The sequence below is a fragment of the Trifolium pratense genome, linkage group LG7, assembly GCF_020283565.1.
Source record: "Trifolium pratense cultivar HEN17-A07 linkage group LG7, ARS_RC_1.1, whole genome shotgun sequence".
In the NCBI taxonomy this organism is placed as follows: Eukaryota; Viridiplantae; Streptophyta; class Magnoliopsida; order Fabales; family Fabaceae; genus Trifolium; species Trifolium pratense.
Genome location: NC_060065.1, coordinates 45996836 through 46016458, shown reverse-complemented (window position 1 = coordinate 46016458; position 19623 = coordinate 45996836). Strand labels below are relative to the sequence as shown.

The following is a 19623-nucleotide window of genomic DNA, read 5'->3' as shown; positions in this document are numbered from 1 at the left end:
TTGGTAAAAAAATAAAAAAATAATTTGCAATGAGATAATTGAGTTCAAAGTATTAATGTGATAAGAATCCGAAGAGCCAATCAGACGAAGACACGTGTCCTTATTTCTTTCTCTCTCCGCGTTTCACTCTCGCCCACTCTCCTCACCCGCGCGTGTATCACACGCGCCCTGCTGCAACCAAACAAAACCCGCCGCGTGGCCACTGCGTCAGATTCAACACAGTTGAAACATTTCATCACCCAACTCCTCCACATCATTTTTTCAACACTCCCTCCAATGGTTTCAACAGTTGAAACACTCCTTCAACACCCTTTTTTCTTTCCATTGCACATGGTCTTACAATTGTTGCGTTTGTTGCTTAGGATATGATACAAGTGCCCGGGCTGGAAACATTGTTGGCGATGACTACGTTTTTTACAACTTGTGTAGCCCATCCAAACAATCCTAAAAATGAGTGTAACAAGTTCTGCATCAATTGCATTGACAATCCAATATGCGCATCTTGTATAAAATTTCATCACAAAGATCACAACGTAATTCAAGTAAGTGTTGTTAATTAATTTGACAGCATATCTATATAACATCTCCACAATCTATGTATCTTTGTGTTATATCAATTTCTCTTCATTTTATATTTGTTACATTAAAGCAATTTTAATTATTTTTTTAAACTTTGAAATGTAAATTTGAACCTTGACACTTGAAATTATAAAACAGGTAAGGAAGTCATCATATAATGAAGTAGTTAAGATCACTGAAATTTACAAGCATGTGGACATCCTAGGAATCCAAACATATGTGATCAATAGTTGTCCAGTTGTATTCTTAAACAAGAGGAATCGACCACATCCTAAGAGGAACAATATTGGTAAAATTGGTCACAGAAGCAACTTTCTTTGTAAAATATGTGATAGAAATCTTATTGATTCTTCTTGCTTTTGCTCTTTAGCATGTAAGGTAAAGTATTTGTCTCGATCTCATTTATCTGTTCTCTTTATCATATATCTCTTAGTTCTTTCATATATTTTTTTTTATTCCATTTTTTTCCAAATAAACTAAAACTTTGTCATCTTATCTAATTGAGAATGTAATTGGTGTTTATTTTTTCTATTTGTATTTAAATCTAACAAAATATGGTGCTTCAATTTCAGTAGGCTTCCAATTTTTTTTTTTTTTTTTTAACACTAGGCTTTCAGTGATATTATATTGAGTATGTGAATGCATAATTTTTTTATGGGTATTTTTGTTTAGTTTGCAAATGAATTTTTTTATGGTTATTTATTTCACTTTTGGAAAAATATGAAAGAGAATTGACTTTTTTTTTTTATAGAAAAAGAGAATTGACTTGAAACGTGATAAATTTGAATGTGGAATAAAATAAATCATAATCCTAAACTGGACAGGAAATTAGAACAGAATCTACTTGATATTTTTTTTTTAAAAATTATTTTTTATATTATATTTTAATCGGTTTAAATTATAAAAAACTAGTATATTTTATTCCATTTCAGTTCATTCGCTTCTATTAGTCAAATCGGATCGGAAGCAAATAAAGGACATTATAATTTTTTTTTTTTTTACCAATTACAATTGTTGTACTTTCGTTTTTTTAAATATAATTAATTAATATTGCATTATGCGTTTATGATACTAGTTTGAATATATAAAGAAGAATGGAGGCTTTTCCGTAAACCCAAAAGAAATGGAAGAAATGGAAAGATTGCTAGAGGAATCGATCAAGGTATCACCACAAAAAGAAAAAGCCAAATGTTCGCGTGAACAAAATCTAAAACAAAAAGTAGATGAAGCAGGAATTGATGAACAAAATGAAGAAGGTGAAGAGAAAGAAGACAATAATAAAGAAGAAGTAGAAGAAGAAGAAGAAGAAGAAGAAGAAGAAGAAGACGACGACAAAGAAAGTGCCCTTCCTGTTAATCGTCCATCGGCTTCATTTCGTAAGCTAGATTCAAGAAGAAAGGGAATACCTCACAGGGCTCCTTTTTTTTAATGTTCTTTATAATTGCAGAGGGCCCAAGGCCGTCAGTAATGCATGCATTTTAGACGAAATTTGTGCATTACTGAGGGCTTTTGGCCGCCAGTAAATACTTGTTTTCTTGTAGTGAGATAGATCGATATGTATGCCAATGTAATGGTAATAAGTTACTTATTGACATTTGATTTTGCGAGCAACTTTTAACTAATATGAGAAACATCATAGGTTTTCTATATCTAATAAATAAGCAATTTAATATATATATATATATATATATATATATATATATATATATATATATATATATATATATATATATATATATTTCTCCTCAAATTTATTTCTTTACATTTACACACACTATAGCACTTAAATTATCTTACATTCGAAAATGATATTTAAGTAGACTTAAAGTGTTAACTCAATGGAAATAATTTACATAATAATTTTAAGGTACGACGGGTTCTAATTCTATCAGGGATGATTGTAAAATGGTCATTGGTACCACATTGAATTAATAAAACGAATGATATTTAAGTGCAGACTTATTTCCGTAAAAAAAAAAAAAAAAGTGCAGACTTATTTCATTTTTCTTTGACATAATAATTAAAAAAAATAGAAAATCATTTGAAGAAAAACATGTGAACTAATTAATGTTATTGAGATGAGAACAAAGAAACAAATTATGTACTCTGTTTTGGACTGGATCAATGCACAATACACACAGCACAAACGCTCTAAGATTCAAACGCTCTAAGATTCAGCCAAAATTCACCCCTCAACGGACACTTCTCATATTAGCCAAGGGTAACAAAAATAATAGTTTATGTACACTCTTATAGCTATTACACTCCGAACACGCTCGAGCAGGAAGAATAATTTAAAAATAAGACAACAAAGAAAGTATACTTCATGTTAATCGTTCATCAACTTCAAAACGCAAGCCAAATTCAAAAAGAAAAGAAATACTTTATATGACACTTTTTTTTAAGGTCCTGAATCTATGAATAGTAGTTTTGTTTAGTGATGAATTTCTAGCTAGATCGATATATATGCTCTCATGATAATAAATTAATTATATTTTCTTTCAATTTCATTATAACAATATTAAACAAATATTATAGATTTTCTATATTCAGTAAATAGGCCTTTTAAAAAATTAACTTTGAACATCATTGCAATAAAGTACCTATCCATAATGGTGATAATTCATAATTGAGTTTTTTTATACAACTTTTTTCATTATATTTTGTACATGAACTCGATTAGAGATATGGGTCTATACTCTCCTAGTCTTTGGTGTTATTTTTCTTTCTTATCAACACAATGTTTATGAACTATTATTCCTTTTAAAAATGTGTCCATTGACATGAAATTGAAGGCAAGATTTGCTGAAATTGGTCTTTACATCCTTCCAAAATTTAGTTATTTGTACATTTTTTTCGTAAACATCAAAAAGATAATTAAATATATAAAGAGGAGTGTAAGGTCAACTCAAAGCAGTAAATTTTTGCTCACCTATTTGTTTGTTCGTTAAAAAAAATACTCCCACAAAGCAGTTTTTTTTTTGTTTTTTTCCACGGTTCTTAGCACCAGTGGTTCTTTTGACCCGACCAAATCGGCGAATTGGACCTTGGTTCAAAGTTTAACTGGTTCAATCGGCTGATTCGATTTTAATAACATTGGTGTCATGTAAATGACTAATTTGACAGTAAGTTGAAAATGTCAATACTATTTTGATAGAAAATGGATAATGTCAAAGACATGAACTATTTTGAAATATTGATAGAGTTAGATACCTATTTAAGAGCGACAAAGACAATGACCAATTTACTAATCTACTCATTATTTGTATTTGAAATCGTTATGACCCCCACAAACTAATTAATGTGGGTCTTTCACTAGTAGAAATATGACATATTACTTAAGCATTTTACATCTGACGAACATATGTCAGATGTAAAACGCTATATGGAGTAGTCTTTTCATCTGGTCTCAATATCCACAGATGTAAAAAATATATAGACAAGACTTTTTACATCTGACTTCAATATACCAGATGAATAACTAAACGCGGTGGCAATCTTGTAATTATGGTGAAAATTATCTAAAATACATATATATATCTGGCCATATTTAGCCTCAGATATAAAAAGTCAGGTTGAATAAAAAAAATAAAATAATATTTTTGGAATAGAGGTAATGTACGTATATCTCTCTCTCAGCTCGCAAGACAAAAAAACACTCGCACAAAAAAAAAGAAATCGATACAATACAACCCTAGCTCTCTCTCGCGATGCAAACCCAGCGCCGTCCTCCACCGGCGACGAGATTGAACCTCAGCGCCGTCCTTTAATCAACTCACCACCACCGCCTTATCTCAGCAGTCGTTCTCTCTCTCACTCGCGCAGTCGTCCTCTCTCTCTCACTCGCGCAGTCGTCCTCTACCCTCACGAACCCTAACTCCAAATCGAAGGTTGTCTTTCATTCTCCAGCCTCTACTCTCACGAATCGAAGGTTGTCCTCCTTTCTCCGGCCTCTACTCTCACGAATTGAAGCTTGTCTTTCTCTTTCACATCGATTCAGGTACGTACTCTTGTTTCTCACGAATCGAAGGTTTTAGCTCTTAGCTCTTTGTGGTTTGTTACTTGATTTTGTTTCTACTGAACTGTTTCTTTGTGTTTGTGGTTTATTTTGTTTCTACTGAACTGTTACCTGATTTGGTTTTAGCTCTTATTCTTTGTGTTTGTGTTAAAGTTTAGTGGTAAAGTTTAGCTCTTATTCTTTGATTTTAGTTCTTAGTTTCTCAATTTCTATTCTTAAAATTATGTTATGTTTGTGTTCTTAGTTTAGAACTCTGCAGATCTGTTTCTGTTCTATTTTGATTAAACTAAAATTTCTGTTTAGTTGAATTGAAGTTTAGGTTAATTGGAAGAATTTTCACATATCAATTAACAGATATAACTATGAAGAATTTCTGTTTAGTTTAAGAATTTCTGTTTATATTTGTTACGGTATGGTTTTGGTTTTAAAACTTTTGTTTAGTTTAAGTTTAAGTTAATCTGTGAAAAATTTCTGTGCTATTTCACATTGGTTAATTGGAAAACATTTCAACACAATTATGGTATGGATTCTTCATATTTATATTTTTTTTAAGGTGTTAAACTTGTCTGTAGTTGTTGGCTTATTGATAAAACAATTCTTCAATTATATTAGTGAACTAACGATTTTACTCTCTTTGTATCAATAACGTGAAAGTTCCACTTGCTTTAACTATATGTGCTTTAACTATAACGTGAAAGTTGTTTGGCATATGGTACTGGTTTTTATGTGCTTTCTTGCTCAGTTCTTGAGTGATTGGATTCTTAGTTTATGTTATTCTTGAAGGCCTGCTTTGGTTTGGGTTTCCTGGCGTCTGTCTTTTGGGGTTTGGCCCTTAAGTATGGTTTTGGGTTCTCTTGTTTGTGGTTCTGTATCTGTTTTTGCTGCTGGTAGTTTGGGTAAGGTGATGGTTTTTGGGACTTGTAGCTTTTTAGTTTTTAGTTCCAGCTGTTGTTTCATGGTTTCTTCTTGATTTTTATTTTTATTTGCATTTGTTTCTATGATTTCTTTTGTAAGTTATTGCTTTTGATTGCTTTTGGTGTTGATTCATGACTTTAGCAGTTATGTTAAATTAGGTGACAACAAGCACATGTATTGCTTTTTTTCTCAGTTATTGCATATATGTTTCACAGGTTAACTTCTTTTGTCTCTTTCTATGTGAGTGTTGTTGATTGGATAATTTGGATTGATTTTCTAGTTTAAGCATTGGTTGCTATTAGCTAACAGAACATGGACTTCATGTTTCAAGGTTGGTGATCTTATTCATTAGGTCACCGGAAGCTAATGAATGGCTTTGGTGATCCTGTTACCACTCTTTTTCATTAACTATTTCTTTGATTCTGTTGGATTCAGGCATATACAGAGACAGAGTAAGTGTATGCACAAATGACCATGTTTTCTTGAGTACCAATGGAGGCATATGATAAATAGCCTTTTACGGTTATGTGGCTGGTTATATTGTTTCAATTTCAATACCTAACATAACATGTGATTGCATTTGGCCATTCAAAAAAGTATTGTAGAAATTACTATTGTGACTTGTTTGTGTTTATGCTTATGTTTTTGTTCATATGTTGAGCCAATGTTCCTTCAATGTGTGGCTATTGAAATGTTGTCTTCTAATTTATTGTGATGACCATATGATTCAGGTTTGAGAGAGTGGTTACATTTTATTTCTCAGAGTTAGTAATATCCATTACGATGCCAATGTGGATGGATGGCGGGATCTTGATTGGAGTAGCAAGGCCATACATATTGCTGCTAGAAACCAAACAAAGTGGTAAGTATATGACTTATCAAATTAATCTTCTAGTCACAAATGGTTTGAGTAATATTACACTACCTGACCCTGGCTCTGTTAGTAGACTTTTGAATGCATTTGTTTATATGATAGCATATGATATGACTGCCTTGTCTTGATTCAAGTTGAAGTTCTGTACATTTTTGCTATATGATATTTATGTTTCATGTAAAAGACTAAATTATAACCTTTTCAGTTTTCAATCACTACCATGATTTCTTTGCAACTGATATTATCCTTATATTAATTTAGGTCACATTAAGTTGCTAAGTAGTCTTTGTTTACCCTTCCGAAATGGTAGAAAAGTAAGTATTATACATGTTATATTTATATTTATATTCTTTATCTTGTTTTTATATTCCCCCCAAAGAACAAATTAATTAATTAATTAGGCATCTGTTTTGCAGATAGGTTGAGATTGTAAGGGAAGAAGGATTGGAGATATCTCAACCAGCTCTTGATCCAAATTCGACAGAGATACATCATAGAATTACAGTTAGAGCTAGGACCAAGAAAGCGCATAGGTAACATTTGTTTTAGAGCACACAATTGTACTTACTAATCGTTGCTTGTCACTTGTCATGCCTTATCTTGATTTTCTTACCTGCATACGAGTGTATGACTTAGTAATTTGTTGTTCTTGAGCATCTACTATAAACTTCACTAAATGGCTATGCTGGTTGTTGCTTGCGTGATTCACTAGCTAGAAAGGGGTCAAACAGTGTGTTATTCACATTTGCTTTTGCATTTAGCTGTTGTTTGGATAAATGATTCATTTACCATACATTAATTAACATATTGTAGTTATTTACATATGAATTAAGTTATTTACATATTGTAGGTGTTCAATGATCCCACGACATTAACAGAGGAGGAGCTGTATGATTTGCGAGACCGTTGGGCAACTTGTTTTCTTGACCTATATAATCCTGATGTAGATTATGATGATGCCGACGGAAAGATTAGGAGCTAGCTAGATTTGTGTGAAGTTACAATTGATTAGTTATGATGATGTTTTAATTTGTATTTTGGATGGATTAGTATTAATTATTATGATGTTTTGTATTTTGGATTTCAATGGTTATACTTTAATGACATTATTACTATATATATGTTGAATGTTGAATTTGGCTACGGATGTTGAATTTTAGTATTATGTTCTTGATGCAAGTTATGTTATATTGTTGGCATTGTGGGTTAGATTTTTTTTAATAAGAAAAAAAGATTTAAAATATTAAAAACAATGCAGGTTTTTGAAAAAAAAAAAGTTAAGATTTCACATCTGGTGGACTTGGTCAGATGTAAAAGGTCCAATTTAATTTTTAAAAAATAATATTTGATTTTCCCGTTGGTCAGAGGTAAAAAGTGTTTTTTTACATCTGACTATGCCAGATGTAAAACGTGTATACTTACTAAGTCTCGTGCGCCTACATCTGACATTTCTCAGATGTAAAAAGTGTTTTTCGCCAGATGTAAAAAAGCTTTTTTCTACTAGTGTTTCAAGTGTGATTTGTCTCACTCACTCCTACACTTTATAAAAACTTTTCATAAGGTCATCCATATAAAGCGTTTTTACAAATTAGTTTTTATAAGCCTTCTTTCTATGGTACAGTCTTATACAGTCTCCGGATCATAGTCCCATATAATCTTAGGATTCCTTCAATTATGATTTGAATTTGGTTCGTTGATGTAATTTTTGCCCCAAAGCTGTCAAATGTCGCTCACTGTCCATATCTTGTGCATCAACGATCACTTTTACCGTCACATGATCAATTATAACCTTAAATATATTTTTATTATATTTAGAAAAAATGATCACAGTTTAAAACTGAAACTGTTCAAGTTGAAATATATTAGTATCTATTGTCGGCTGATCACATTTATAAAATAGTTCAACCACATCTTTTATCAAAATTATAAATGTAATGCATCATTTGCTCACCTTTTATCCACTAGTTTTTACTAATTTAGTTTTAGGAATTTAGAAATCTAAGAGGCATTTTGTTAACCGTAGCTTTAGTCATGTAAAAGAAAAGAGGAGGGGAATAAACTTGCTCACCTTTTAGCCCACTATGATCTTCTAGAGACTAACCGGATTTGATATTTTCTCTCCCCACCCCCCATGAATCTTTTATCTCCCTTGAATTTCCAATTTTGCTCTTGAAAAAACTTCGGTTCGTAGAAAGTTTTTTTTTGCCTTAAAAACAAATTTCGGTTTCTAAAAACCGAAATTTACTCTGAATTTGCACTAGAAAAATTTCGGTTTCTGCGAACCGAATATTTCTGCAAGGGCAAAATTGGAATATTGGGGGGTATAAAAGATTCATGGGAGGGGGGAAGAGAAAATATCAACCGGATTTAGATGGGGGAGGTTTTCATGGGCTTTGGGCCCAATTACTCTGATCTTGCTTCTTGATAAAATTAGTCTTTGTTTCAAATTTAATTTAATTTTAAAGAAATTTATAAAACTATTTGATTCTTTGAGACTTTAACTATTTATAATCATTATATATATATATATATATATATATATATATATATATATATATATATATATATATATATATATAAATTTAATATGTTTTATATTTGTTTTAGAAGGTATCGTTTGATGGTAAGACTTGTCAGGTTTTTATATATTTTCTATAGTTTATTAATTTCCTTTTATTTAATGAATATAAAAAGGAATCTTTTTATTATTTTTCCAAGTTATAAAATAAAATATTAAAAGTTACAAAGTTTGTTATACATTTTCTATAGATTAATAATTTCCTTTTATTTAATAAATTTGCATTTAAAAAATAATCATCTTATTATTCTTCCTTTCTCCAAGTGAGGCTACGTCTCATCCAAAACATGACAATATCTTAGACGAGAAGACGCAAAAAAAAAAAAAAAAAAAGCAAAAATAGGGAAAATGTATCATTTTAGAGTATAAACTATTAAATCTTGAGACTTTATTAATTATATATAATAATTGTTTGGTATGTATATAAATTTTTGCCAAAATAAATTTAGAAAAACTTATCAAATAAAATAAAATATTATTGTTTAGTATATACTTCCTCCGGTCCTTAATATAAAAAAAAATTACTTTTTAAATTCATTGAAAATATAATGTATCTAGTCAATAATTTGGACTAGATACATTAGATTTTCAATGAATCTAAAAAGTAAAATTTATCTTATATTAAGAATGTATAAAGTTTTCAAAATAAATTTAGAAAAAGATCATATAAAATAGAATATTAAAAAGTACCATTTGACTATATGGCTTGTTAATTTTGGTATATATTTCTATACTCTCTCTAGTCTTTTTTTTTTTTTTTTTTTGATGATATCTCTCTCTAGTCCTTAATATAATAGAAGTTTTACTTTTTAAGTTCATTGAGTTTTTAATATATTTGGTCTATATTATTGACCAAATACATTAGAAATTCAATGAACTTAAAAAGTAAAACTTCTATTATATTAAAGACCGGAGGGAGTAGATAATTAGTTTCTTTTTATTTAATGAATTTTCATTTTAAAAAAAATCAGAGTTTTACGTCTAACTATCTTAGTTTATGAGCCTCTGTTGACCCACCAATATTTTATGTTGACTGCCTATAGATTATTGTTTGTCAATTTCTAATCACTACTATTTTATGTTGACTGTCCAGAGTCAATATTCTACACAATCGGAATGGTAAGTTTACTCATTTCAATTACAATGTCAAGTTTGATTTTTTTATTCTTATTTTTTCTGATTACAATTGATGTGTTTGTTGCATAGGATATGATGCACGTGCCCTGGTTGCAAACATTGTTGGCAATCACTACGTTTTTCACTATTTGTGAAGACCATTCAAACGATCCCAAAAATGAGCGTAACAAGTTCTGCATCGATTGCATTGACAATCCATTATGCGGATCTTGTATTCTTAAACAAGAGGAATCGACCACATCCTAAGAGGAACAATATTGGTAAAATTGGTCACAATAGCAACTCTCTTTGTAAAATATGTGATAGAAATCTTATTGATTCTTCTTGCTTTTGCTCTTTAGCATGTAAGGTAAATTGTTTGTCTTGATCTCATTTATATTCTCTTTATCATATATCTCTTAGTTCTTTTATATATCATTTTTTATTCCATTTTTTTCAAATAAAATAAAATTGTGACAAGTTATCTAATCAAGAATGTAATTGGTGTTTATTTTTTCTATTTGTAATTAAATTTAAGAAAATATGGTGCTTAAATTTGAATAGGCTTTCGGTGATTATATTGAGTATGTGATGGATAATATTTTCTTATGAATTACAAAGTATTCTTTGTAGTTTTTTATGGTTATTTTTGTTTAGTCTACTAATTAATTTTTTTATGGTTATTTTATTTATTTCACTTTTGGAAAAATATAAATGTGAATTGTTATTTTTTTTTTTTTTGGAATAAGTAAAAGAGAATTGGCTTGAAACGTGATAAATTTGAATGTTGAATGAAATAAATTATAATATTATTTAAATATTTTTTAATCAAAATAAAGAGTGTAGCTTACTTTTGTAACAAAAAAAAAAAGAGTGTAGCTCACTTGACAAAAAAGAGAGTATTGATCATCCTAATCGTAAATTGAACGGGGAATTAGAATGGAATTAATCTACTTGATAGTTTTTTTATTTTAACAAACAAAGAGAAATAGACACTATTGTGAAGTGTGGATTACCTTACATTCCCTCCTTGATAGTTTTCTTGCACCCAAAGAAAGGGAAGTCGGGGCATAAAGGGATATCGATGATATGGCACACAACGATTTGGCGTGCACGTAATGAGAAAATTTTCTCGGCCAAGGAAATTCAGGTGAATGAGATAATTGTGAGGAGAAAATCGGTGTTGTGGAAATGGTTGCTAACAAAGAAAGTTCATTTGTCATGCCTTTATTATTAACGGTGTGTGAACCCATTGGATTGTATAGCTAGATAACTTTTTGAGTGGTATACGGAAAAGGAATATACAACGATATGAACATTGTCTATTGTTTTAGCTATAGCTTTTGGGTTTTGAGTACTATATATCTATACTTCTTTTACAAGAATTGGTAGAATACGTCTTATATATGATAGTTTTGTTGCACCTAAAGAAAGGGAAATCGGGGCATAAAGGGATATCGATAATATGGCACGCAACGATTTGGATGATTTGGCGTGCACGTAATGAGAAAATTTGCTCAGCCAAGGAAATTCATGTTAATGATATAATTGAGAGAATAAAATTGGTGTCGCGGAAATGGTTGCTAGCAAAGAAAGTTCATTCGTCATGCCTTTATTATGAATGGTGCGTGAACCCATTGGATTGTATAGCTAGCTTATAGCGTACATTTTGGGTGGTATAGGGAAAAGTAATATACAACGATATTGTCTTTTGTTTTAGCCGTAGCTCTTGGGATTGAGTATCATCTATACTTGTCCTACCAGAATGGGTAGAGTATCTCTTGTATTTTTTTTCTTCCATTTGTTGATTTATAATATATTATTAATCGTTAGTTGGTCCAGTGACAATTGACGGTTGGGGTCTGAAACCACTTGATGCCAAAATTGATCCCAAGTCAGATTAGACGGTACATTATTTCTAGGAAAATACAATGAACACAATGAACACTATTGGTTACACACCCCCACAAAGTGAAATAGAAAAAATAAAAAGGAAAATAGAAGTTTTTTAAGGGTTTCAAATTGTGTAAAAAAAAAAAAGGGTTTCAAATGAAATTTGCACGTCAACTTTTTTTTTTTAATAAGCAAAATTTTATTATAAAAAAATACTTGGGGATACTCAATCATTCACATAATCACATTTGCCGTTACGGACTAATTTTCTCCATTATGACAGCCCCTTCCATTAAAACCATAACACTTCTATGTTTGTTTAAATCATTATTTATTAGTAGTAATGTGATTATGTGAGTGGAGCACCGAAACGAGTTCAGGTATGCTCCATTACCTTATTCTCAAGTTCCTTCCATTACCTTGCCCAGATAGTGACACTTGGATAAAAACTAATCAACAGTCCGGATTAAAAATTAAAAAAAGTTTTAACAACATCATGTAATTTGTCTTCTTCCTTTCCTTTGTCACTCTTCCTCCACAGTACAATGCTTCATTTTCCTCTCATCACCGTTTGGCCATCGTCGCCCACTCTAGCAATCCCTACGCCGCTCGCCACCGTCCTAGTGACGACATCATCCCTCTGCGTTCATTCCAGCGCCGAGCATATTTTCACGTTGCAGATCTTCCAAACAAGAACAAAATCTAATGGAAAAAAATGAAACACCTCTTCCGAAAAACTGATAGATCTTAAAACATTAGAATCTTAAAATTACAGAAACTTAAGTTGCAGAATCTTAAAATTACATTTTCCCTCTTTTCTAATTCCTGTCTCAAATCGATTGCATCACCACCAAACAACAATTTCAATCAATCAATCTTCAATGACAATCTTAAGTTTCAATCAAACAATCTTCAAACTGAAAAAAATGGGGAGATGGCGGCACAAAGAAGATACCACGACGGCAAGCGGCGGCGGATGTGAAAATAGCGGTGAACGGCACCGTAACAAACATAGCGAAAAACAATTTGGGGGAGAAAAGTGCAAATCTAAAAAAATTGCAGAGCTTTGGCATGGTAGATTTGAGAGAAAAAGAAGATCAATAATATAAACACGGTGGCGGCGGAGCTTTGCCATGGTGGTGGCCGTCGAGTGTCAACGGTGACACTGCAAAACTGCAAACAGAGAAGAGGAAGCGTACAGAGAATAAGAGGAGTAGAGTAACCATAAAATGTTGAACCTATTGAAGTTTAATCTCACCCATTAAATTTTTTAATTGCCACATGTCATTCATCCATAAAGGAACTGGAGCAAACTGGAGGATAAAGGAATGGAGCATAACTGAACTCCACCGAAACAGAGTTTTAATAAATCTTGATTTTATGGTTTAAACTTTAAAATATGGCGAGACCTATTCTATATCTTCATAATTTAGGAAAGATAAATTTATTCATTTTCGTTCATTAGTTCTAAAATTAAAATTGAATACATGATGAATAAAAATTAAAAATTAACTACGAAAGATAATACAAATTAACTACATGATGTATGGTTGAGTTAAATTGAATACATGAAAGATAATAAAAATTAAAAAATTAACTACATGATGTATGGTTGAGTTAAATTGAATACGTGATGAATAAAAATTAACTACGAAAAACAAAAATTATTCATTTTCGTTCATTAGTTCTAAAGTGTTTTAATGACTACATATATTTTTTTTCTTCTGTATCCGTATTCCGTATGTCTTCCTTTTAAAATTCTTCACAATATAGTCTACGGTGGTGATGGTGCGATGAGGTACTACTTCGTGCCATTATTTCACCTTGTTGGGGTTCTTATACTCCTTTCCACCGTCAATCTCCACCACGTCGGTAGAGTTGAAGTAGTTTTCAAATGGTGATATGGTTCTCGTTAGTGTCGTCAAAACCGGGTTTTATTATTGAGGCTTGTTGTTACACCGCTAGGGGATTTGTTACGCCATCAAATAATTCTCTATTTGATTGTTGTTGTTTTTGATTGAATTTCTTGAAATTTGGAAGTTTTGAGTGTTAGAATTAGAGATACACAAATAGGAAAAGAGAAAGACGGTTAGGGTTCAATAGAATATCATTGCATTAACTTAACATTACAAAAAGTTATTAGAGAATATGTATAAGACCTAATGAACTCTAAACTAACAGGCCCAATAACATAGCCTATTATTTTATTATCTAACACATACTCTTAAACTCATTATGTATCAACAAGAAGCATTATGAGTTTGTCAAACAAAATACGAAAAACTTACTATAAACTTCAAACATTGAGTTTGGCATACGCAAAGTCGTCCCCAATTTTTTAGAAGTCTTACTTGAATATTAAAAATGAGTCGCTAATAAAAAATACAAAATATTTAAAAAGAATTATTCTTAATTTAAATTATAAAAACATAAAAATTAATTATCATTGTATATAACATTAAAAAGTGACATTGGTTAAAAAAAAACATTAAAAAGTGACATCTTAATTCACAATTAAATTTGACGCAAAATTTAAATGACCTACTGATTGAGTTCTATATCTTTTGAACCAAAGACCTTGCACACCAAAAAAAAAAACAATATCCTACCACTAATTTATTAATGCACAAATGATATTTTTACAACCATTAAAAATATATAACTATTATTAATAAGGCATCAAAATTTTGAGGCTCGATATCGTTGCACGCTCAACACATGGGTGTGGGTCGAGCCTGCTGTCAGTGCTGTTTAATATTAACTATATACTATTCAGATTTGAGCTACTTCTAATTTAACCAATTCCTAACCTCATAGGTTGCATTTTTTTTATGACGTTTTCTTTTAATCAATGAAAAGAGAAATTTCAATATGAGATTTAAATTTTAAGTATTTTTTTAGTTTAGTTGGTAAAGTTGAAAAGACAAAAGTCCAATCCTTAACCTTAGCAATATTTTAACTTTTCTATTTTTTTTTCTTTTACAAAGCCTATTTTGTTATCGTTTTTTATAAGTTATAAATTTATAAAAAAAAGAAACACAATTGGGGTGGACAAAATCTAATCAGAAAAAATAAAATAAAAATATCTTAACAAATAAAAATATATTTATGATTATTAATAATCGATAAACATAGAATGATCAACATTTTACATATGCCATCACGAATTTTCAACAGGATCTCTGTTTCATTCTCTATTTGTATTATTTATATTTAATAATATGTATGCCATATAAGATAAATTCAAGGCGCTGGTGATTTTGTAATTGCACCCACCATGTTTAGTGCTATGCATGGCTCAAAAAGAGGTACCTACATCAATGATCAAAATAAAGAGACAAAGATAAGCATACCACAAATTAAATATATGGTTTTGAATTAAATTTAAGATATTATATAATAAATCTAAATAAAATCATAACTATTTTGTCAAAAAAATAAAATAAAATCATAACTATTAAATGAACAAAGTAGTTCATCTCATATATATGAAAAATATTTTAGAGGATTCTTTTTCAAAATTTTAAATTTCGATCCTTTATTGATTATGTGGTCTGAGCTCTGAGGCTGACTACATAATACTTTATTGAATGAATTTAATGACTGACCTCGAATTATATATATATATATATATATATATATATATATATATATATATATATATATATATATATATATATATTAAATAATTAGCAATCTCAATTATTCTTAAAGTAAGCACTTAACATATGATCATTATATTAAAAATTTGTTAATATTTCAATATTAAAAAAGAAGCATAGGTGAGAAATAGAAGCAATGTTTTTTAGATGATGATTGATTTTGACTCACATTTTGGCCAGCATTAAGTATCCAATAGAAGCTTAGGTTTTCATATGACTTAAAAAAGCCATTGGTAATTCTTTCATTTCCACAATACAAGGGAGTTCTGTCTTTGCTCAAGAAATTTTGAAGGCCTGACCATCTACACAAATAACCCAAAAAAGTAATGAGAATTAAAACAATAATTATGCAAATTAAATTAATTACTGATTGCTTTCACCAAATTTGAAGAGGTGAATAAATAGGTGAGATGTTACTTACTTGAGTTTCTTGACCCAAGCTTCAGTTCCCTTGGTTGAACAAAGTAGATCAACCTATAATTGTCAAGAATAGTATATTTATTTTATGGAAAATGTCAACGAGTGCTTCCGGAGAGCTCTTTAAGCAATTTATTTAAATAAATTATTTAATTAAAAATTTAAATATTTTGATTTTCAATATATTGACTTCACACATTTTCATAAAAAGTTTATAAAAATTTATTATTTAAGATATGTAAAAAGTGTTCCGAAAAGACTTGTTAGCAAATTCTTATTTTATTTTGTAAAAAGGACCTATAATAGTCGAGAATAATTTATTTTGTTATTTTGTAAAAAGGAACTATAATAGTTGTGAATAATTTATTTAGTTTTTTTTTTTTATGTAAAAAGGACCCAATAATCATCATTATAAACAAAAGGAAAAATACAAGATTGTCAATTAATTCTAAAATAATTTCAAATGCAATTAACAAAAATTATATATTATTTTCATGAAGAAAACTTACTTGTCCATTGTAGATAGTCACATTGACCCCAAGAGCTAGCAACTCATCAACCTAAGATAACCAAATTAGAGACATCAAATTAAAATCATGCAGGCACCTAAGTTTAGAAAATGAAATAAAAATTATACACTTAAGTTTAGAAAATGAGAGCATAATGTTTACAAGAAATAAAACATGATGAATACAATTTTTTAACCCCAAGTTGAGTTAAAACCAAAGTTTCAAGCTTGTTCTCACCTCAGCTATTCTTGGTTTCATAAAATCACCTTTTAAACTGTTAAACACACCTTCACACCAGGGTGTCCACCTGTCAGCAATTGCAAAAAAAAACATCAAATTATGGCTTTAATCATTACAATTAAGAACATTTAATATAGACCTAGTCCAAATGTGAATCTTACTATTTTTAATAAATTTTAATAATTGCTTCAAAATAATAAATTTTAATAATTGCTTCAAAATAATAAATTTTAATAATATATTATGAAAAATGTTAAATAATATCTCTGGGCCACACTAATAAGAAAGTATATATTATGTACTTAAAAAAAAGTATTATTTTGAAAATGTGCCTTCAATATCTTAAAAAAATAAAAAATAGTACCCGGAGACTTTTCTAGCATTTTCCTTTTATCATCATTATATAAAATTCAATTTTACAAATTCAATTCTATTAAAAATGTTAATTAGGATCCACATTTAAACTATTTTTAGAGGTACATTTATTTTTATTTTAGAAAGTTATATAGAGACTTACATAAGAATCTTTGGAATGATCTTTAATTTTTTTCTTATGGCACCATTTAATAAGTTGTATACATCATCTTTACGCCTCATTGATATTTCAAAGAATGATCTCTTCTTTGTTGTTGACAAATTTCTTCCAACATCCGCCATAAAATCAGTGAAACTCTTGAACACACAAACATGAGATTTAATTCAAATTAATTCTTCAATAGTACTAATAGATATTATAATTATGAAGATATATCTCTCATTTAAGTGCTTTTAAATATGATTAATAAAAATATATATGTTAGTACCACATAGTTGCTGCTATTGCTAATTACATCTTCAACTTCTTTCCATGTATCAAATGCATTCGAAAATTCACCAGCATCAAGTTGTTGCTTCATCTTTTCAGCCAAACTGTTCTCAAAATCATGTTCATCAAATAATATATAGAGAACAACTGGTAAATTGATTCTACAATACTTCAGCTACAATTATAAGCATTTTTTATTTACATATTTATAGAATAACTAATGTATCTATAAATTATATATAAATTAGATATATCAGTTATTCAATAAATCTAAAAAAAAATACTTATAATTATGGTCGGGAGAAGTACGATCATTAATTAACACTAAAAAGATGAAAATTAAAACATATGTTACATACATGTTTGATTTTTGTAGTCCATTGTCATCTATTCTTGAGAGGTCTTTCAATAGAGGAGCCCATGAGAACTGCAAAGTCAAATTAAATGTTAAAAAAGTGAAAGCTCAAATTAATGTTGAAAGAAATTAAGGATAGAATTATTTTTGTTCTTACCACATAATCTTCTGGGGAGATCCAACTATCTGCTAATACCACACCTAAATTTGGATAAAAATAGTATAGAGTCACAAAATACTATATAGTATATATATATATATAATATAATTAATATTTAGGACTTTAATATGATTTTTATTTGTGACATATATCCAATTTTTAGTCTTTTTTTTTTCTTTTGAAATGATTTATGTGTTCTTTTTTTTTTTTATTCCATTTTAATAGTTGTTTTTGTTTATTCCTTATAACAAATGATAAAAAATTTCAAAGAAAATGAATACCTCCAAGTTTGGCCTTCAATGTTCCATTTTTAATTGCTTTGTAGGCTGATAATCCAAGAGTAGCAGCAAATTTTCCACCATAAGATTCTCCAAAAATGAATAAATTACACTTTTGGAGGAATGAATCATTATTGAATACTTTGATTAATAATGTAACCAAGTCGGTGGCTGCATCCTCGTCTGTTTTAACAAATAAGCTGGTGTAATCCTCAACAAAACTGTACCCTATTCCAACTGGATTTTCCTATATATATATAACAACAAAAAAGAAGTATTTAATAAAAATTACACTTTTAAAGTTTAATAAAATTACAGTGTAAGTTAAATTTCATCAAATTCATCATTATTTGAATCGTGCATATAGCTAAGTTACCACAAATAGCAAATCTGCTTTTCTCAACCAAGTGAAATTCCTTTGCTTCAAATCGAGATCAAGAGGGCCAATCTCTTGAAAATTTCCAATTGCAACTGCTGAACCACCCTGTTTGATTCAATTAATATTGGAGATTTCAGTCCACAATAAAATAAAAATATGGATTAATTGTTCTTGTTCAAAATTAATTAAATCAAATAATACTTACTGGTGGTCCTCCCCCCAACCAGAGAATTATTGGCCATGGCTCGGAGGAATTCTCCACTCTGTAGGGACTTTTATAATGCCACCAAAACATGTGTGCTTCTATGATAACACAATTCAAAATAACACCATCATTATTGAAATTACACAAATTCTAATGCAATCAATTTAAAAAGTTTGGAAAACACAATAATTGAAATTACACAATTCTAATGCATTTGGCTTACTAGGTCTAACTTGTACATATCCCCATTCCTCTGATCCATCTTCACTACTCAAAGCACCAACTTTTCCATCATGAAATAGGATACCAATGCATATAAGAGTGGCCAAAAACACATAAAGCTTTGCCATTGTGAAAATGAAAAACAATAACAAGTAATAATAATATTGATTAACACTAATGAAACTCGCTAGCAATTTATATTGCATTGGTATGAAAATACTCTACATGATAAACATGTTTAATTTTGTCGTTGGTCCCAACAGAAATAATGTGACGATGGAAGGCTAGCACAAAAAATGGAAAAGCTAGACAAAAGCATGGTGATACCCATGCTACCAATTCATAAATAGTGTGACATTCCTTAATGTATAAGTATAATATATACACCACTCGGTCACTATTATAAGCAAAAAAAACC

The 19623-nt window shown here is 29.6% G+C and overlaps 1 protein-coding gene and 1 long non-coding RNA gene across 2 annotated transcripts; one reads left to right on the top strand and one right to left on the bottom strand.

Moving 5' to 3' along the window:
- Nucleotides 1–4128: 4128 nt before the first annotated feature.
- Nucleotides 4129–7350, top strand: LOC123898716. Its single transcript, XR_006805407.1, has 4 exons — nt 4129–4579; nt 6244–6374; nt 6803–6919; nt 7237–7350. It is a non-coding gene; the product is annotated as an uncharacterized LOC123898716 (long non-coding RNA).
- Nucleotides 7351–15191: 7841 nt separating this feature from the next.
- Nucleotides 15192–19333, bottom strand: LOC123898728 (serine carboxypeptidase-like 51). Its single transcript, XM_045949744.1, has 12 exons — nt 19207–19333; nt 18984–19081; nt 18776–18883; nt 18403–18646; nt 18119–18162; nt 17966–18033; nt 17605–17710; nt 17319–17473; nt 16799–16868; nt 16562–16612; nt 16057–16109; nt 15192–15285 (listed from the first exon to the last, which is right to left on the bottom strand). The coding sequence occupies exons 1-12, from the start codon at nt 19331–19333 to the stop codon at nt 15261–15263; spliced, it is 1149 nt and encodes a 382-aa protein (XP_045805700.1). The 3' UTR covers nt 15192–15260.
- Nucleotides 19334–19623: the final 290 nt, after the last annotated feature.